At 44.0% G+C, this 16,615-nt stretch overlaps 1 protein-coding gene across 1 annotated transcript; it reads left to right on the top strand.

Moving 5' to 3' along the window:
* Positions 1 to 6,747: 6,747 nt before the first annotated feature.
* On the top strand, positions 6,748 to 15,972 carry NUP43 (nucleoporin 43). The gene is made up of 8 exons (XM_041423665.1): positions 6,748 to 6,904; positions 7,331 to 7,453; positions 7,714 to 7,791; positions 8,704 to 8,881; positions 10,472 to 10,607; positions 11,500 to 11,651; positions 13,504 to 13,626; positions 14,892 to 15,972. Exons 1-8 carry the CDS (start codon positions 6,785 to 6,787, stop codon positions 15,104 to 15,106), a joined length of 1,125 nt encoding a protein of 374 aa, XP_041279599.1. The 5' UTR covers positions 6,748 to 6,784; the 3' UTR covers positions 15,107 to 15,972.
* Positions 15,973 to 16,615: the final 643 nt, after the last annotated feature.

Genomic DNA, 16,615 nt, shown 5'->3' with positions numbered 1-16,615 from the left:
CGCCGCTCCGCCGGCCGGCGCGGTGACCCCCCCCGCCGCGCGCATGCGCGCCCACCGCGCCCAGGGGCGCGCGTGGGGAGCTCCTCGCACGCCGGGGCGGGGATGCACAGCGGCTGCTCCCGGCCCGCGCGTTTTGTTGCCGGGGCCGTGGATCCCGCGCTGGCGGCGAGACCCCAGTCCTGCCCTCCCCTCAGAAACGGTGGCGGGGCGGGACGTATCTGGGGGACGCGGGTGTGTGAACTTAGGAGCTCTGTTAATGAATGAAATAGCGAAACGGCACCTCGGTGCGCACGCACTTTCCCCGCTGCCCCGGCCTTAGCCACTCCCGTGACACGAGTCGGTACACGCCGGGTACCGGAGAAGGCGCTGTCGGGGCAGGCGAGCCCCATCACAGCAGCTGCGCCGCCAGCTCCGGGCCCCGGACCAGCGCGCGACCCGCCGCCCTTGCGACGGAGCCAATTAGCGGCGTCTCCCGGCGCGGTGTTTTGCATGGGGCGCGCCTATTGGCCGCACCCAGCGCGCGCGGGCCAGGCCTACGCGTTGGAGGCTGCCATTGGTCAGGTGGCGAGGGAGCTGCGTGTCCCGTGCGTGTTCCCGGCAGGGCGCGGTGCGGACGGGCCGGGGCGGGTGCGACCCGCAGCCGGGAAACAACGCGAGAATGGGAGCGGGTGGAAGGATGTGGAGAGTTGGCACGGCCGTACATTGGCTAAAGGCCGCCAAAGTACCGATGTTTCACAGGAGCATCTACCGGTGCAATGCCGGTGACGCAGGACAAAGTTACAGGTTAAAATTCCTTTTAAGAGGTGTCCAGGACAATAGCTCAGAATTTAGTACATGCCGATGGGCCTTAATTCTGTCCCAGCATTAGGCCCATGATGAAGTAGCAATCTTAAGGGAAAAGTAGCACCTTCGGATCCTCCCGCAGCTGTAACAATGAGGAAAACCCGATAATTCACTTCCTAGAATCATGTAGTATTTCTCTCTGCTCTGAAACTCCTTTATTATTAATTTTGCCGCCAATATTCATTTGCCACCTGTTATTTATACCCGTTTCAATTGTTTAAAGGGAAAGCATATACCATCTTTGCAATTTTGGGAACCCACTGTCAGTGCTGTGACTTCTGCGTTTGTGCTGCCTTCTTGTCCCTGCAAATGGGCTTCTGGGGATAGTTTTGCAGCACTTCCTTTCCTAACCAGGCACACTGGCACAGGTATTTAATCTACATGGTACCAGCCAGCAGGGTTCTCAGTCCTTGGCTTTTAAAACGTGAGAACAATGATACTTAACTATGGATAGGTTGGCACTACCAATAGTATATTGTATAAACATTGGGGGAAATAAGGTGTCATCTAGCAGATATAATTTCAAGTATTATATTGTTTCTTAAAAGCATTTCTGAAACAAGGACACAACCTAAGATACCACCATGGGAGATTACACAGATTATATCTTCTGTGAGAGAGCCCATCCTGGCTGGTGTTGAACCTGTGTTGAACCTGTTCCAGCTTCACACAACACATCTGTTTCATGCAATCATTGCTGGTTCAGGTGAAGAGGTGAAGGTGGCAATCTGCTTCTCTACTTGGCAGTCAGTCCAGGGCAAATCTGACAGTTGCTCAATGCATATACCAGATCCCATCCATAGACTTCTCATCTGGTTCTTTTAATCCTGGAGACAGACCTACTGCGTCCTTCTGTGCTCTCCATCTAACTTCTCCCAAGCATGATCTGGCAACTGCAGTCCGTGTGAGGCTCCCAGCCTGCCCCAGAATATAAAAGGTCTCCCTGATACACCCAGTGGGCTGAGAGAGAAGGAAAGAAGCCATGGAGTTAGAGGAATTCCCAAAGAGCAGCAAGTACAGAGAACAAACAGACATTGTAAAAGTACAGCACAGAAATACTTAATTGTTTTAAACGCAAAAGACATTTTCTTTTGTCAGATGCAAGCAAACTGCATTGCTCTCACATAGAGAGGTTGCTGCCAAGAAAAGAGCTGGCCCATGTTTAAAAGCATTCCAGGGATACTTACCCCCTTGGGAGACCAAAACCACAAGAGAAACCATTGACATACAAGCTGATGCTGCTTACCAGGACCACCTTGAATTAGGCTTAGGCTCGTCACGGAGCACCAAGAGCAAGCCCCCATTTCTCTCTTAGGAGTTTGTAGTCTTGCCCAGTCGCTTTCTGACTGAGTGTACCTACTACCATGTTCTTGACATGAGTATTCAGAGAATGAAAACAAGTGTGGGCCTTCCTTAACAATATCTGGGGTGTCTTGGATGGATAGCAGGCATGTGTGAAGGAAACAGCACTTGGCTTGGCAGGCTTCCAGGAGCTCTAAGACAAGCCAAGTTGCCTCAAAGGGTCCTGGGAAACTAACATGCACCAATAGTGGCAGGATGCACTCATTTGTGCAGTAAACAAATGTAGGGATCCCTAACTCTTTCAGTTCCACAATCCCAGGCCATGAGTACATTTTAAAAACCTATCAGGAGCACATCCATTGAGACTAAACTGAAAGCAACATAGACATTCTATACTACTGAAAAATATGAGCATAATTAATAAAAAAAATTGTTTTCTGGGCATCATTATTCACGTGGAACTTCTCAATTTGCACTAATACTCAGGATTTCTGTATCCTATGGCCCCTCACCTATCCAAATCAGTGTGAGCACCTTGGTCCCTGGATGCCCACTGTCAGTTGCAGGCACCTCCATTTTCCACATGTAGAGCCATTGCCCTAGACTCTCCAGGGAGCTGTGGCATGGATGGTCCTCTTAGAGAAAAGGCACAGGAATGCCAGCAGCCAGAGTGGGCCACCATATGATTGCTCTGACACGAAGATCCCACTAACTGTAAGCACATAATCTCTTCTTCCTTTGCTGCACATTCACCCACATCCCAATCCTCTAGCTGTACTTACATACATTTAGATATAAACCCCTCCAAGCTACTATTTCTGTGTCATTCCTTCCCTCCCACCACATAAGCCCATTAGATTTTTTTTTAATTCTTTGAATTTAGAAAGAATTTGAAAAATTGCTCATCACTGTCTGCTCCCATCTGCTTCTGCATACCACAAGCAGAAATTTCCTTGTGAAATGTTCCTGCTGTACATTTCCGCAGTTATGTCCCAAACCCTACGCTAATTGGCTTTTACACCTACACTCCCTCCTCTTCTTGACTCCATTCTGTTTTTTAACTTAATCACTCTCCTTCATCTCATTTCTTTTCCCATAAGCTCAAGCCAGTTTGATGTGTACCTTCCTTTTGTATTACCATTTCAGAAGTTTACATTATTTTGCACTCCGCATCCATGTTTTACCAGCTCTGCACTCCAAGATGAGGTGACAAGGACTCAGTCACAGCAGTGACTTTCCCCATTAGGGAGCACCAGAACTGGGACCCCTTCATGAAGGCAGGTCAGCTTTCCAGATGAGACCTTCCAGATGACACACCATCCCACAGCATCTAAGCAAAGCAAGCAGAGCAGGGCTGGGGACAGAAATGATTTTGCCATCAAGTGAAGTCAGGCCCCAAGTCAAGCCAGCCACCAAGTCTGGGCAACATGGCTGAGCACAGGCCCTCCTGCAACACAGCTCAGGCCAAGAGCAGGGTGTCCCAGCCCAGACGGGAGCCCCTGCCAAGGGCAAGGCTTATGACTGCACTCAGGGCTGGGCCCTCTGCTGATATATCTGCTCTGCAGTACACTGCACTGGAAATGTCCTCGTTCAAGAGAATGCACTGGGCACAGCTCCAGGAACTCTTACCAGCTGTTGACATTGTTTTGGCATCTCCAAATAACTTTCTTTAAATATTGTTCAATGATGATTGGAGAAAAGCAGATTATAAGTAAATCCAGTTCAGAATTAGCTTTATCATGCCCTAGTACAATCACTGATCTAGTAAGTGCCTTTGTTCTCAGGTCCCTTACTTTCTCTCAGAGACAGGCATGCTTTCAGTTTTCTTCCCTTTCACTCACACTCCAGCTTTAGCCATATTTAAGGGTAATCCATAGATGCTCCTTGTCGTCTCAGCTGGTATGTCTGGACCCAAGGCTTAGAGTCAACTTCATCTAGACTTAACATCCTTCTTGAAAACCACAGAAATACTAGATTAGGTGTATTTTCTCCAGGTGCTTATTTCTGCCTTTTATATGTTTATTTAAATCTGCCATTACACTGAAATGATATACTAACACAGTACACATCTTTCATAGGGATCAAGCACAGAGAATATATTTAAAGGTTTACACAGCAGCCCTAAATCTGTCACAGCTCTCACTTCCGTCACATAACATGCTGCCAACATTTTCTTTAAAAAATGTAGGACAGGGAAGAAAAACTGTGACTCTTCTTTTTCTCTAAGTGAAAATAAGCCTGTATGTCCAATTTACTTCCATTAATGCTTCCCAAATGCTTTTGAACAAGCAATCCTGAGCAAAGAAAGAAATCATCCAAAAGCACATTGTAAAATAATACACACAGAAATCATAAACTAACCAACAAAAATATTTGCCTAATAAAACTTTTCAATAATCCCAAAGTGTTTTCTATTCAGTTTTTAGCTGTCTGGTCGGTAGCTGTATTCTGAGGCTGCCTATTGATATTTCTCATAAGTTATAAGAATTAGCTGAAAATGTCCTTGGAGTCAACAGTGACTTGCAGAACTGCTGTGAGCAGCTTAATAGAGGGTGACGGAAGCATTTGCTACTGTAGAATAACAATGCTACTGCCACATACAACAAAGATTTTTTTTTAAGGTATGTTTGCAGTATGGTAGACTACTATAGCATCCAGCTTTTTTGGAATATGTTCAGTGTTGGATTCTGCTGAATGTAATTATGGAAGAAAAAGTTCAATAAAGCTCAAAAGATGCACATAAAATATCACTGGTTTGGTATCACACCTGAGGGATTACAAAACAGGATAGCAGACATAGTGAAGAACTCAAAAATGCTGTAGAGAGGAAATATGACAGATGCCTTTAGCAGGAAAACTGCAATAACACAGTGGAAAATTTGTCTAAGCCACTGTTAAGTCCATCTGACAGAACCTCTGAGACCTGGCTGCATCAGCTTTGGAAAAAAATTCAACAGAAAACGAAGGTGTAAAAATCTTTGTCCCTTACTGAAAGTCCCTTACTGGACTGCAGTGACTGGACCAATAGTCTCATCCTCTGAAATGACAACTGAGAACACAACTGTGTCAGCCTTTAGTTTTACAACTAACGTCTGAACCTTTTATTGAATAGTTGTTTAGGTCTCAAGTGAAATACTAGAAAGGAAGTACATGTGTGCTCCTCTTTGATTTAACATACCATTTAGGACAAAAAAAAAAAATATTTCTGTACAAGTAGGAATCTGTCAGAGCAATAAGAGTATCACTCGGAAGTACATTATCATGGTTTAACCCGAGCCAGCAAGTGCCAGGCAAACATTTGGTCACATAAGCCCCACAAACCCACTCCAGCCCACTCCAGGGGGAATGGGGAGGACAACTGGAATAAAACAAATGTAAAAAACATGGGTTGAGATAATAACAACTTATCTCTTAATAACTTTAATAATTCAAATCAAAGAAGATAAATAGCCTGTCCCTAGGCAGTAATTGGTCCCTCCTGGCCAATGTCCCCCAGTTAGACAGTGCGTGTATATTCTGTGGTATAGAATATCCCGCTGGCCAGTTCGGGTCAGCTGTGCTGGCCATGCTCCCTCCTGGCTTCTCGTCCACCTGCTCACCGGCAGAGCGAGGACGGAAGAGATCTCGATTTGGGATAAGCGCCACTCAGCAACCAGTAACGCACCAGTGTGCTGTCACCATTATTGTCACACAAATCCGGAACACAGCGCTGTGGCTGCTGCTCGGAAGAAACTAACTGCCCCAGGTGAAAGCAGGGCATACTTAAAAGCATATCTTAGACCAGAAATGCTCAATCGTTGTTTAAGTCACTCATTTTGAGAAAACAGGAGTCGGTGCATGTCAGGCAAAGCTGACACACGGACAGAACGTTCCGGTGGGCGCGGCCCGGCCGAGCACAGCGGCACCATCGCGTCTTCCTCTGCTACCTCCACTCCGGACCCGACCTGCAACCGACGCCGGGCCGATTCGCGCCGCTGCAGCGGCTCGCAGGGGGCAGGCAGATCGCAGCGCCGCCCCGGCCCGTCCCGGTAACCGCGGGCAGCAGGCGCGGACCGCCTCCTACAAACGCCGGGGCCGGGGCCTCCACCGCTTTCATTTAACCCTTTCCGAGCCAAAGCCGCGCCCCAGCCCTGACCCCGCCGAGACCCCAACCCCGAGGGCATCACCCCCGGCCCCGACCCCCTCCGGCCACCGGGACAGGCCCAAAGGGGGGCTCGGGGGGGTCTCCCCCTCCTCCCGGAGTACCCCACCCACACACACCTTGAAAGGCGAGCTCGTGTTTCCTCATGACGCCGTCCCCGACCCTCCGCAGCGTCTCCAGCGCCTTCTCCATCACCGCATCCCCCGCCGCGCCGGGCCGGCCGGGCCCGCCCAGGAGCCCCGGAAAAAGCTTCTTAGCGCTGGGCTGCGCCTCTCCCGCCACCTCCCGCAGGTAGCGGCTGATGAGCTCCAGCGAGTCCTGCCGGAGCCCGTCCGGAGGCCCGGGAGGGGTCCCGGGCAGCGAATCGGCGGCGGGGCCGCGCTCGGCCTCGGGCTCGCAGCCGTCCAGCTCCTCTTCGGGGCGCCATAACGCCGCGCCGCAGCCAATCAGCGCGCGGGGCGCGGGGCGGGCGGGAGCGGGCGCGAGGCGGGCGCGGCCATGGAGGACGTGAGCGCCAAGTTCGTGTCGCAGAAGATCAGCCGGACGCGCTGGCGGCCCCTGCCCGCCGCCGCGCTCCAGCCGCCCGACCTCTTCGCCACCGGCTCCTGGGACAATGAGGTACCCGCCGGGCGGGACCGGAGACGCGGCGCGACCTTCCCGCCGGAGCGCGGGGCGGGTGGCGGCGGCACCCCACGCCACCTCGGTCCCGTGCGCTCCGCCGCTTGGTGCGGGGGAGCGGGGCCGGAGCCGGCCGTGAGCGCTGCCCGGCTCGGCAGTGCCGCCCTTGGCTTGACCGTGCCCTGCTCGCGTCCCCGAGGAAGCCGTGGGGCCGCCCCGGCGCACGGCAGCGTTATCCCCCTGGGCAAGCGCTTCCCTCCGGCCGGCGGCGGCTGCCTCAGGAGCGGTGCGCAGCCCGCAGCCTATTGCTTTCACCGGCTGAGGCTTATTGCTAAGTATTATTGAGTATTGAGGCTTATTATTGAGTATTATTGCTAAGTACTTTCAAAAGCGTTTTCGAGTAAATGTGGTATCGTTTCCGTTCAGGATAACAGGATCTCCATTTGGTCTGCTGGCGACCTTGGAAATGCGGGCCTTAATGGTGAATATCACGGAGAACCTCATTTGCTGTGTGACATCCAGCACAATGGTGATGTTATGGATATGCAGGTAAAATAGCTGTGTTAAATAGATCCGTATTTTTAAGGGCTTGTCACTTAGGAGAAGTTGAGTGAGAGTGAACTGTAAAAATGCTGAGATTAGCCAGAAAATTCTTATGAACAAAAATGACAAAACCAATCAATATTGCTGTGTTTTTTGTGGGTTTGGTTTTTTCCTCTCCACCTACCAATAATTTAGGTTACTCTAAAATCAAAATTACCACCTTGGTACTAACACTAGCTAATAGCATTCTTGTTATCTCTCTCTAGTTTTTGGATCAGGAGAGAATTGTGGTTGCCTCATCAACAGGAACTGTAACTATATTCCGTCATCATCAAAATAACCAGGTATGTGACATGCACTGCCTTTAAGATGCTATTGTGTGTAATACAGGTTGCTTTGATCTTAGTATAAAAAACATCTGGATACCAAAATTAATTTCTTTCTAAAGTCTGTTAAAAAAAGCTTTGACTTGATATGTATCAGGAAAGAAAATAGCGTTTTACACACAAGCTACATAAACTAGATTCCAGAGCGAGACAGTCTGAGGTATCTCCTCATCTGTATCTGTAACCAAACAGCCCATTCATTGAAAACATTCTTTAAGACATTAGAGTGTTTTGGGGTTGTAGATATTAATGGACTTCTGCCTGTCTCATCAGAGTTTTTGCATTCTTGAATTAAGTGGCTTCTTTTTCAATTCTAACAAATTATGAATGAATTCTCATGAGTGTCATGTGAAGGAAGATATGTAAACTCTGTAGCCTTTTGCTTTGGTTATAAATCACTGGAAATAAATGCATAATTACCTTTTTATATATGTTTACAATGACACAGTGAAGGTGAATATCAGTTAATAATTTGGTGTGGTACCCAAAATAAACTAAGTTCCTTGCAATCAAGTTCTGAATCTGACCTTTTATTTTCTGAGGGCATCAGTTCCTTTCCCCTGTCCTGGGGAACTATTGAAGACATCAGCCTAGTGAAAGACATTTTACAGTCTGTAGTGTTATTTGTAATTGCTCGGTCATGTGAACACGGTGGTTCAGAGAAGAAATAATTGTTTGTAGAAGGGTTGTGTGCTTAAGAGTTGATGAAAAGTTGGATCTCTTGATTCATGTTTTTTTTAGGAGGCTTTCATTCCCATGAAATAGTGTGGCTTTTCTGGAGCTTGTTTCTGGTTTCATGAGTATTCTGGAAGCTTTGTTCTATCATGTTCATTATTTATGACCATAATTTCATGTCTGGTTACTACTTAGACGTTATCTGCTGACCACCAGTGGGAGAAAGCTCATTATCACGTGGATCAAGACACATCTTGTGGTGGAGCAGCCTGTACAGGAGTCGTCTGCAACAACCCAGAAATTGTCACCGTTGGAGAAGATGGCAGAATAAATCTCTTCAGAGCTGACCAAAAAGATGCAGTAAGAACTATAGGTATGTGAAATACCTGGTGTTTTAAATTAGTCTAGATTGGAGGGGCTTGTTTGGTTTTCAGCTTACTATAACAAAATGAAGAAGTTAGTTGAGTATTGATTTTAGTATTCCAAGTTGAACATGTCTGTTCGAGATTATTCCTATATCCCTTCAGAATTCAAATACACGAAGCATATTTCAGATATATTTCTATATATTCATCTAGGTATTTTTCTAAGTTCATGGTTTTACAGTAAAAGTTGGAGAGGGAGGAGAGAGAACATCTTGGAAGATGCTCTCAGGTTCTTCAGAATGGAGTTCCATGGTGTAAGCAATCTGTTTTACTGGTTCCCAATTCAATGACACCTTGATATTTCCCATTTTCAGCACTAAGGTGAATCCTTAACATGAAGATAGAACTCTTGTAGCAAATAGTTGCAAATGAATGCCTTGGTATTTTTGTTATTGTTTAGTGGATTTAATAGTACAGTATGAAGTGCATAGGTTTGTAGTCAGTTAAGGTAGGAAGAAAAATCTCTGAAGTTAGAGATTATGTAAAAGTCTTTTGGGGCCATAAAGGTGTATCATTGCTAAACCACTTAGTGTTAGTCTGTCATGAAACTTTAAATCCTCTAAAACCTCAGTATTCAAAAATCCAGTATTTCATTATAATGATGTTTTAGTGAGTTTTTTCTTTCCCTCTGCTTTCATTTAAACAGTAGGCAGAAAAGTCATTCAAATATCAGTAACGAGGCATCAGGGTAACTTTTTTGTCTGATATCAGAAAATGTTTCCATCTTATGCAGAAAGGTAATAATTTGCCTATATTTTCAATATGGGCTTACACAAAGAATTTAAAATACTTGAGGTGAAAGTAGACTTAACAAAGTTACCCCTTAATAATCAAGATGAAAAGTTTATATATAGTAGAAATAAAATACAAGAAAATAGTATCTGTTTTTTCAGAAGGCCTTAAAAGTTTCACCTCAAAGCTGTGAATTGTTTGACATTTTAAATTACTGTGATAAAAAGAGGAACTGGAGAAAAGGACCTGAAAAAAAGGGCCTTGCTATTTAGTTATTAACAAGCACAACATAATTTGGGTTTAACTTGATACCACATTGGTAGTTCAGAAAAGGTCTAAAAGTTGGTGAATTAAGTGTTTCTGTATGAAACTGCTTAATGTTGTCAGCCAGAGTTACTGTTCCTTGTGTTTAGAACTCCATTATGAAAAGCTCCATAGCTGCCGGCCATATAAAGAAAACTTTTGAGAACCATAAACCTGGCTGAATTAATTCCTCTTCCAGGAACTACCAAAATAAATATTTTCAAAATATTTACAAATCAACGAGTAGTTTTGTAATCACCAGAGCTAATTTAATAGATCTACTTACAGATTGGTCTCAGTAGTGTATCATATAGTAAGCAAGGAAGGGCTCCTTTTTCACAGGGTATTTGCAGATACTAGAGGGTCTCTGACCCTGAAACTTCAGAAGTTATGCACATGTCTAAGCGGCTGTGTTCTGTTCTCTATTAAAAGTTACTTTTTTGCATTTAAATGGAGACTAGCATTCCACAGGTTTACCTGAATACTTTCCTTATCTCTTGCAGACAACGCAGACAGCAGTACACTCCATGCAGTGACTTTCCTTCGCACAACTGAGATCTTGACAGTAAACTCAATTGGACAGTTAAAAATATGGGACCTCAGACAGCAAAGAAATGAGCCATCTCAAATATTTTCTTTGTAAGACCTCCACTTTTTTACTTATTTACTGAAAAGCATGTGCTACTTTATATAATAATCTGATTCAAATCTTTCCTAGTAGCTTCCTAACAACAAGATGGTAAATTACTGATTTTTTTTTTAAGGATTTTAACTTTGGTACTTAAATAAGCAAAAGGCAGACTGCTTAATGGCTGAACCACTGTTGTAACTCAGCATTGTGCTTAGTAGGTCCATTTTATGATTTAACTTTTGAAGGACTATTATACCTGTACAACTCTCTTTTTTGAGAAAAAAACCTTTCAATCCTCAACCCCAAACTCTTTACCTGTTTGTATTTGCTTTTCTCCACAGGCCTAATGTAAGGTTTCTGGCATTTGGAATGTATTTGAATGGTAACTTTGTGCCTTACAAGGTACTGTGAGAAAAGAAAATGGGCTAAATTTCAATCCTGTTGTTGTCTGTGTAATAATCCCCATTGCTGTTCCTAGACTGTGATTTAGGTACCTGATTTTGTTAGTGCCTGGTCTCCCTTCTTAACTCTTAGTATATATTAAAACTATAATTTTATCATGCATCAGAATAATATTATTATTATAGGTACATGTAGAGTATTATTTGCCTGCATAGCTTCTCACTCCTGTAAAACTGTCAGATGCTATGTAGATGTTCCATAGGGCACGGAACCCGATTGTAGCTTCATATTATTGCCATACCTCTGGTTTCCAGTAGATGTCATGTGCCTTCAGCCTGGGGTGGTCAGATGTTACAGGAACTGAAGGTCCTGTAAATAGTGGTACCTCACTTGTCAATGCTTCTGATGCTGAATTAGGGATTAAGAAGGGGAAAATAGAAGCTAAATAAAAAATTTGTGTTTGGGTTATTTGTTTGTTTTGTTTTTTCCTCTTTGCAGGGCAGGTGACAGAGTTCCACTGCACTGTGTGGATAGGCATCCCAATCAGCAGCATATTGTGGCTACAGGGGGCCAGGATGGAATGCTGAGTATATGGGACATCAGGCAGGGTGCTATGCCAGTGTCCCTGCTAAATGCTCATGAAGCAGAAAGTAAGTATCTTAAATGGAGTGGGGAGAAGAAGGTGGCATTTTAGAGAAGTTTCTGATTACTGTAAAAATAAGTTGTTGTAACTGTGGTAGAAAACAATTACATACTTGCTATTTAATTGAATCACAGAATGGTTTGGGTTAGCAGAGACCTTAAAGCTTATTTACTTCCAGCCTCCCCTGCCAAGTGTTAGGTGCACTTTCCACGTGACCAGGTTGCTCAGAGGCCCATGCAACCTAGCCTTGAACATTTCCAGGGATGAGGCATTCACAACTTCTCTGGAAAATCTGTTCCAGTGCCTCACCGCCCACACAGTAAAGAATTTCTTCCTAATAACCTAATCTAAACTTACTGTCAGTTTAAAGCCATTTCCCTTTGTCCTGTCACTACAAGCCCTGGTCCTTCATGTGTTTTAGTATACCTTCCAGGAGGATTTGTTCCATGCTTTTCCCAGGACCAGAGCTGAGGCTGACAGGTTGGTAGGTCTCAGGGTCTTCCTTTCTACTCTTTTTAACCATGGGGTTTTGCCCATCTTTCCCTTTTTCCAGTCCCCTAGTACTTCCCCTGACTGCCATAGCCTTTCAGACATGGAGAGTGGCTTGGTAACTACATCATCCAGTTCCTTCAGGATTCTGGGAAGCATCTCACAGATTTGTGTACATTCAGGTTACTTAGGTGGTCATGAACCTGAGCTTCTTGTACAGTGGGAAGGACTTTTCTTCCCCAGACCCTGTCTTGCATCCCACCCACTGGAGAGGTATGGGAACAGAGGTTGCCATTGAAGACTGACGTGAGAAAGTTGTTGAGTAGCTCAGCCTTGTCCCTGTCCAGTATTACCAGTTTCCAGCATTGATTATTGGGGGGCATACACCTTCTTGGGCCTTCCTTTTCTCGCTGACATACCTGTAGAAGCCCTTCCTATTGTTCTTTTTATCCCTTGCCAGGTTCATCCAGCTTCTCCTTGGCCTTCCTCACTCTGTATCCCTAGCCTTCATCTTTATACTCTTCCCAGGATATCTACTACTGCTCCATGTTTTCATCTGGAAAATGTGGCTTCCTTCTCTGTATAGGAGACTGCTTTGAGATAAAAGTGAACTCTATCTAACCTAAAAGTAGACTTAGTGGAGCAATTCTTTAATGAGCTGTTAGATGCATTTGATCAGAATAGTTATGTTTCTAGCAGGGTAGGTGTATAAACAGTCATGGAAGCTGGTGAAGTGTTAGACAGATAGTATCTGCATTCTGCTTTACTTTAACAAACTTGGAAACATGAGAAAGAAGGGGAGACTCAACATTCATTTGGTGTCTCCACAGTGCTGAAATAGCTCACTTTCCTGGCAACCACATGAACAAGACAGCAATTAATTTTATGCTGAAAATTCTGTGATTTGATGCTACATTTAAATTAAAGGAGTGAAAATATTTCTTGATATTACATTTTACTGACTTAAATGTCTTCTGTAGTTGTGGTATTTAGACACAAAATAATTTGTGTCCTGAGAAGAAATGCATGCTATGTGTGGATTTAAACTTAACAGCAGAGAAGATGACATGCAGGTTGCCTGAATTCAGATAAGACTTCAACAGTTTTCACAGTACTGAAAATGCAACAAAATAGGGTCTTTTTTTTTTTTTTACTTTCTTCTTTCCCCCCTTTCCCCCTGCCAGCAGAGGGAAAACTAAAGTATATAACTTAGGATGGGGCTTTGGTCTTCCTACCCACACATAATTAAAAATAAAAGGTTTTGATGGAGGCATGAGTTCTTGTAAATACATGTCTATATCATGCTATCCAAATGCTTTGATCAAAGTGCTTGAGACTTGTTCTGAAATTATTTTGTTCGATACTTCCAGTGTGGGAAGTTCACTTCCATCCATCTGACCCTGATCATTTATTCACGTGTTCTGAAGATGGATCTCTTTGGCACTGGGATACTTCCACAAACGTATCTGAAAAACCATCTTTTCTTCATCAAGGTAAGGATGTTTTAAGTCCATCTGCACTGAATTTGTCAGTTGGTAACATCATTACAGTCAATGTTCTCACATGACCCAATTAATAACACAATGCAGAAAATTAAAAGCAGCTTTTTTTTCTTAGAAAGCAAACTTAGATAAGCACTTTTCCTGGATAAGCACTTGAGGAAAACTACTTATATGGCAAACAGTTGTGCAGGGTTTCTCATGGTCTGGTTTGGGGTTTTTTAATCTGCTACCATCTGACCAATGTGTGAAGGGGCACATCTATGATTTCAAAGATAGACTGTATTTATTCACTTAAAAATCATCTATATGTAGAAAAGAAACAGAGGCAGCCAGACTGACATTATTGAGTCTCTGAGGGACTTACACTAACTTAGAATACAAAAATAATTGATAGGTTAATGAGATAGTAGAATTATGAATTTACAATTCAGGGCAATAATTGGAACTTTCAATAAATGAAACTGGATCCTTTTGTATGGTGGCAGGATCTTAAAGTTATGATACTGACTTTTAATGTAAGCATTTATTTTCACATTCTAATCACAAAGACTGCTAAGTGCTTGCCACATTAGACAACAGTGGGGAAACTTTCAGATGTCACCTACTGCCTTTGGCCTCAAAGTTGTCATTCAAAGTTAAGTTTTATCTCTGGAAATTATAGGATTACTAATTCAAGTTGGATTCTGCATGTTTTCAAGTATATGAAGCATAAATCCCTTACATCACTTCTGACACCTGCTAATCTTATGCTGAATGATGGTTCTTACAGTGTGAGACTTCAATTCGAATGTAAAGTGTTATGTGGAAAAAAATGTCAAATATGGGTATATCACTTGTTGGAAAGCGGGGAAGAGGAGCAGTAGGAAAAAGTGTTCCTGAAGCAAAGCTGAAAATCCCAAATAGAGCAAGACACTATAAACAGACTTGTGTTCTTGTACCCTTGCTTTAGTGCCTGGCTAGAGAAACTTGAAGGTACTTACACTGTCCAGTGAGATGAGTTAATAGCTGTTTTGATGTATTTGTCTTAACTGAGGGTAGAGCTGGTAGATAATTTTTGTAATTATTCCAAGTACTTGATTTTTTTAAGTTAATTTTTCCTTAATTTACCAAATAAATGACATCTCAACTACTCTGAAAACTGACTTAAATGCAAAATTATATTTCCATTATGTCTGACCCATATCTACGGTGTTTCTCTAAATTGTGAGAATATATAAACAAAATTGAAACTTACTTCTTTGTCTTCCTTCTTTCAGGAGGAAGAAGCACTGCCTATCTTTCCCACAGTACCATTAACCAGTCTGTAGTAAGTGCCTGGCTGAGCAATGATCCGACCAAAGACCGCATGGAAATCACCAACCTGATTCCAAATCAGACTTTGTCTGTGAATAGTTTAGACGTCCTAGGACCATGCCTGGTATACGGTACTGATGCAGAGGCTGTTTATGTGAACAGACAACTTTTTGCATGAAGTGACTGTGGTATCCCTTTGAAGTATTGACCAGCTTGAACTACTGGGAAATGTCAGTTTAACTCTTAACGCTACTCGCTGGTCTGTTGTTGGCATGTGTGGGAGAGGCCTCAGCTTGCTCCTGGTGCTGTGGAAGAAGTGAGGTACTTCACATTCTGACAGCTGTCACTTGATGCTCCAGGATGGGTAACTGAGCAAGCTTACATGCCATTTCCTCCCTGCTGCCTGCTTGTTTTTGACAAGCAGGAAAGTGGTCACTAAGGGCAAAATCTTTGCTGAAAAGTGATGTACATTTTACACATGCACATAAAAACACAGGGAAAGGTAAACCCTGAATTTTTATTTTTCCCTGTAAAGGTATTTTTCAAGTATCATTTCTAAAGCGAAACTGTGGGCTTCATGGATTTTTTTTTATGTCACCTGAAAGAGAGAGGGTTTTTTTTAAGCTGAGTTTTTATATATATATATAGGGGAACATAACTGTTAATGTTAGTTCATGAGTTGGAAGGAAAACTGTTAAAGCTATGAAATGTGAAAGGTTCTATAGGAATCTAAGCATTCTAGCAACACTATTTTGTATTATTCACAGCTTCATCATGGATGCTACATGTTAAGACTTGATAATGAACCAGTAAATCTCCCAACAGAAAAGTAGGGTTTATAATTAAGAAGACATAATTGACAGATGTGTTGGCTGTGTTTTCAGGTGTAAGAATAAGAGTTTCTAAACTTGAGACATAGTCTTTGTCAGAAATTCACATCTGGTTTATTGAAATCTTGGAAAAGTTTTAAATTTTATTATTAGCATTGTACCTGATTTTTGTTACAGAGAACCCTTTCTCTTTTTATTAAAAAGTTTTGCACAAGAGTAGTTGTCTGTCTTACTAAAATAATTCAAATAGATGTGTTTGCAGGAACTTATTTGGATTGAGCCTGGGTATTGAACGTGAAGGATGGAAAAACCTCTGTATTTGGGCAGGAACAGGTCAGTTATGAGGCGTTACATGGCATTTCCACCATAACCACTCTAGCATGTACTTTAATTCACGCCGGCACGAGTGGCCTGTGTCTGCTGTGGCAGGAGCACCTTACCTGATGCACATTCCGTGTGTCTGGCTGCAGGAGCTGGATGGGGCGCTGGGGACAGGGCTGGCCTCCCTTTGCAGGGCAAGGTGTACTGGGTTGCCGATGAGCTCCTCAGAGCAGCTTATTTGAAACGCAAAGATGGAAATGAAATGGATCACTCCGAGTGCTAACCGGTGGGTTTTCCTTCCTGTTCGTCTGTAACGAGTGCATCGTTTGGGCATCAACTGAACGAGGCTCAGCGGAGCTTTCTCCCCCCTATTAAAAGGAAATCGGAGAATTAGGAAATGGGAATTTGTCCGTGGTGCTCGGCGCTGGCCCGTGAGAAGCCAGCCGTGCCCGGCAGCGCGGGGCTGTGCTCTGCTGAGCTGAGCCGTGCTCTGTGTGCGGCTGCCCCGCACGGGCGCGCAGGGGTTACAGCGCGCT

The sequence above is a fragment of the Onychostruthus taczanowskii genome, unplaced genomic scaffold (assembly GCF_017590055.1).
Source record: "Onychostruthus taczanowskii isolate IOZ18803 unplaced genomic scaffold, ASM1759005v1 scaffold8, whole genome shotgun sequence".
In the NCBI taxonomy this organism is placed as follows: domain Eukaryota; kingdom Metazoa; phylum Chordata; class Aves; order Passeriformes; family Passeridae; genus Onychostruthus; species Onychostruthus taczanowskii.
This window is presented reverse-complemented; position numbering and strand designations above follow the sequence as displayed.